At 35.5% G+C, this 4,349-nt stretch overlaps 1 protein-coding gene across 1 annotated transcript; it reads right to left on the reverse strand.

The window, feature by feature from the left end:
• Positions 40-3,823, reverse strand: LOC109344356 (protein NUCLEAR FUSION DEFECTIVE 4-like). The gene is made up of 3 exons (XM_019583106.1): positions 3,332-3,823; positions 1,029-1,960; positions 40-774 (listed from the first exon to the last, which is right to left on the reverse strand). Exons 1-3 carry the CDS (start codon positions 3,665-3,667, stop codon positions 255-257), a joined length of 1,788 nt encoding a protein of 595 aa, XP_019438651.1. The 5' UTR covers positions 3,668-3,823; the 3' UTR covers positions 40-254.

The following is a 4,349-nucleotide window of genomic DNA, read 5'->3' on the forward strand; positions in this document are numbered from 1 at the left end:
TGATGTATTAGATACATTGCATAAACTTAGAACCACTACTAAGAGCAATAATGATTTTTCTTAAACTAATCAAACATTTTTTCACAAAGGGAAAGAATACAACACATAAATATTTGGAAAAATATACACAACAATAAAACAATGTGTTGCAGAAAACTGGCAAAACATCCCTTAGCAAAGCCTTGCCCCTTAATCTTTAATCTTTCTTGAATCCAAATCTATAAGGACACCAAAATACATAGTCCAAACTCTTATTATCTAAGCCTACTAGTAGAAGATTTTCCATATAGGTTGGCATAAACAATCTTAGTTCTAAATACCAAAATAATGCATAAACCTGATGCAACAATGCATAATCCTGCCATGATAATTGAAGTCAAGAAAAAGCATATAGAACCTTCACACTTTAGTGGCTGACCAGCATTAAGCGAACTGAACATAAATGATCCTGTACTCCGATGGTCGTGATGGCCATCACGAGCTTGTTTTTCGGCTTCCGAGTCATAGATTCTGCTTGCAATGAGACTAGAAAAGACAAGAGTTCCTACAGGGTTTGCTAGAGTAATGAAATTGTACAATGCACCAAAGTTTCTCAAACCAAACAACTCAGAAGCTGTTGCTGGAACAATTGCCCAATGAGCACCATAACCAAGTCCAACTAGTAAAGTTCCAACATACATTGCCCCTGGCCATCCCATAGCAATGAAAACATGTCCAATAGTCATAACAAGTTGAAATACAGCTAGTGCAATAGGTCTTGGATATGCATGATCCCTGCTCAAGCAAAACACAAAGGAATTTGAAAATAAATTAAGATCTTGATTGAGATAGATAAGTATATAGCACACCTAAGCATTGAATGAGGTTCAATAGGTAAGGTTGTATCCACACTTAAACTATTTAGCGAGTTAAGATCAAGACGCAATTTGGAGTTAATTAACTGTGGACACAACCTTACTTGCTCACTTTAGAGGAACCTGTTTTCGGAATTTGATACGTGTATGAACTGTTTTTTACGTTTTTTTTACCTCACAACAATCTCAGATATATAACCACCTCCGACACGCCCAAGAAAGTTCCAAATACTGATGATGGAGACAAATATATGCGTATTGTGATATCCTAGAGACTGGCTCATCTGGCCGATATTGTCGATTACTGTTAACCCGGATCCAGAACCCAAGACCATGGAAATGAAAATAAGCCAAAAATCTGCTTTGATCAATGCTTGTGTCAAGGTAAAATCCTCCCCTCTATGTGGTCCTTTTCTCCTCTTGACCTTCACTGCTCCTTCTGCAGCCGCTTGGAGTAGCTTCGATTGTAATTGCGCGATATGTTTTCGCCTTTCTAATGCTGGAAGCAAGTCCACTTCCTTAGGCTTTTCATCTTCAAGCTCACTTAATATTACTTCATCAGAATATTGTTGAGATTGTCCTGGTTCACTATTTTGTTGTTCTTGAAGAAGTGCCTCTTCCTCTATCGGTATTTGATTTGGACTAAAAACCAATGAGATAGGAATTACAATAGGGATAAGTAGGATTATAAACAGAATAGCTGTGAACATTGTGATAACTATTTCATTGAGAGGAACTAGATCTTGGACAATCATGACTCCCATCAAATAAGCAGCCAATAGAAGGCAAACACCATAGACAAATGTGAAGCTTTTTTCGTCCGATGGCCGAACTTGTCGGTGACCTCCAACAGGTCTAACAATGAACATTAGACCTATTCCCACCAATGATGGACCAACTGCAGCCATAAATAGCAATGATGCATGATCAGGGGAATGGAATATGGCATATATTTGTGTCAAGATTGCACCACTCAACCCTGCAAATCCCTTTAGAATTCCAACCACAGGACCCCGGCTTTTCGGGAAATTTTGCACACAGGACACAAGAGAAACTGTGTTGAAGTATGTTTCACCATTTGTTCCAACAAATATAAGAGCACACATCTGCATACCAATAACCATTAATCATGAAGGCCAGGCAATGTGGAAAATAACTTTCATTGAAAGATATTTACAACAAGATAAGGGGGCATATGCTTATTCTCTTGTGATTGTATTGTCATGAAATATATATATACAAATTCTTGCCAAATTAACATGTAAATCAATTTGAGACACAAATAAAATGTCCTTAATTGGAAATAAAATGCAAAAGAAGGTGAGTTTGGCGCAAATATAAGGTTGTTGCCTAATGATTATGAGGTCAACGATTCAAATCCTGGAAATAACATCTCCGCTTGCAACTGACTAAGCACATCTACTCTCCCAGACCCCACTTAGTAGGCTCTTTGTGCAAAATCATGTTTGACAGTGCGAAATTCCAAATATGCATTTATTTTATAGAAAATCATGTTTTACTCTTGTTTATTAATGTTCCTTCATAAAACATGAACTTGGCAAGTAATGAGGGTAGGGATAAGGGCATGTTCACAGTTTAGGTATAAGATATGAATAGTATGAGTAAGAAATCTTCACAGCTTAGCTACATAAGGCTTGCCATGCTAAGGCAATGGCCAACCACTAAACTAAATCTTCAATAATACCAAAAGTATGCATTCAATGAGTAGCAGAATTTCTAGCTAAATGTCCAATGCCACAGTGCCAAATCCAAATTTGTAGAAACACTTGTTGTCAAGTTTGAGTAGCTAGTCAAACAATAAAAAGGGTGACCCAATGTATGAGACTCTCATTTAATAGGGTCTGGGGGTGAAAAAAAGGCGGCACAATGTATAAGGCTCTCACTTAATAAAGTTTGTGGGATAAATGTAAATAGTCTTATCCTAAAAGCGGAGAGACTATTTTCGGGATTTGAAACCTCATGGTCATTAAGGTACAACCTTACTGTTGCGACCTAGGGTGAACCAAAAAAATGGAAATGGTAAAAGAAACAGGAAAACTGATTTCAATGAGAAGAGAAAGGGATGGGGAGCATAAATAGTCATTCTGGAACCATATTAATAATAAAGTCAGTTCAAGTAAAATGAATCCACTACTTCAAATCATTTCATAATCTAATTCCTAATTGTAACTCAACCAACATAGGAAGATAAAAAAAGTAAACAAAAAATCTGAGAAAAGTTCATTAGTATTTCAATATCAAAGAGAGTATGGTATAAGATAATTTGATGAAGAACCAAAGAAAATTAAGACAAAAGACACAATTTCATGATTGATACTTGGATAGTAACAGTAACAACCTTAAAATAAAAAAGTCAAACTAGCTTGAAGTTCATTAACTTTGATGATCAAAAGTGATGATAGATAAATCAAAACATTCCAAATAAAAGAAGAAAAAGAAGAAGAAAAAGCACTCACAGCCCATAAAGGAAGAGTTGGAACTCTTCCAGTAACAACCAACCAAACCCAACCATACCCAAAAAGGTTTAAACAAGCACCAACAATAAGAGCACCCCACATAGGTAATATCTCACACAATACACCAGTGATGAATCCAACACAACCACCAAGGTTCTTGGCCACACCCAACATAGCAACTTGCTTCTGGTTATAGTTGAGTGAACTTTTTATGATTGGTGATATGCTTCCAAATAAGTAACCAACACCTGCCCATGATTGCAACCACATTGCAGCCACAAACACCAACCATCTACTTCTATATAAGGACAATAACTTATCTTGTATTACACCCATCTATGATAATTCACTTAGTATTGCTATGTTGTGGTGTTTTTATATATCTTGGTGTGGATTCTTGATACTTTGCAATGGGAATAGAGATAAAGAAGCAGATAAATGGTTACACAAGGCAACATTATTGGAGTAGAGTAACAGTGGATGAACATGATGTGTGACCTGCGGTCCTAATCAGCTAACCAAATTACATAAGGAAATTGTTTAAGGAGGAAAAAAAATTAGTATTTTAATAACGGAATGATTATTGTACAACATTACTCATAGACAACCAAATAAGTGGTATATACTAACAAGATATTACATAGTATTAGAAAATGATTACAAGCACCTATGGCCCATCCATAGACCATAGGATTTTTTAATTGATGCTTAAAATTAATACGAATAATAATAAGGGACTTTAGTTCAATATATTACATTATAATTTAATTCATTTTCCAATAATAGATAAAGTGAAATATCATATAATAACATTTTTGAAGTATCCAATAATATATACATTGATTGAAATAGATAAAATCTCGATCGAATACATTGTTCCACCGTGCTCAATATCTAATTCTTCTTTAATAGATCCTCAGCATAAGAGTTTGTTCCCATTCATCATAAGCCTTTTCGAGTATTCCTGGTAATGTTATCAAGAGCCTAGCTCTCAGAACATGTAGTGCAACTCCATGTA

The sequence above is a fragment of the Lupinus angustifolius genome, chromosome LG03 (genome assembly GCF_001865875.1).
Source record: "Lupinus angustifolius cultivar Tanjil chromosome LG03, LupAngTanjil_v1.0, whole genome shotgun sequence".
NCBI classification, from domain to species: domain Eukaryota; kingdom Viridiplantae; phylum Streptophyta; class Magnoliopsida; order Fabales; family Fabaceae; genus Lupinus; species Lupinus angustifolius.

Bases quoted from the DNA above. Each gene is read 5' to 3' on its own strand.
- LOC109344356 (XM_019583106.1), bottom strand. From the start codon at position 3,667: ATGGGTGTAATACAAGATAAGTTATTGTCCTTATATAGAAGTAGATGG. The intron at 1,961-3,331 runs GTGAGTGCTTTT...ATTGGTATGCAG, and splicing joins CAACTCTTCCTTTATGGGCT to ATGTGTGCTCTTATATTTGT. The intron at 775-1,028 runs GTAAAAAAAACG...TTGCTTGAGCAG, and splicing joins ATATCTGAGATTGTTGTGAG to GGATCATGCATATCCAAGAC.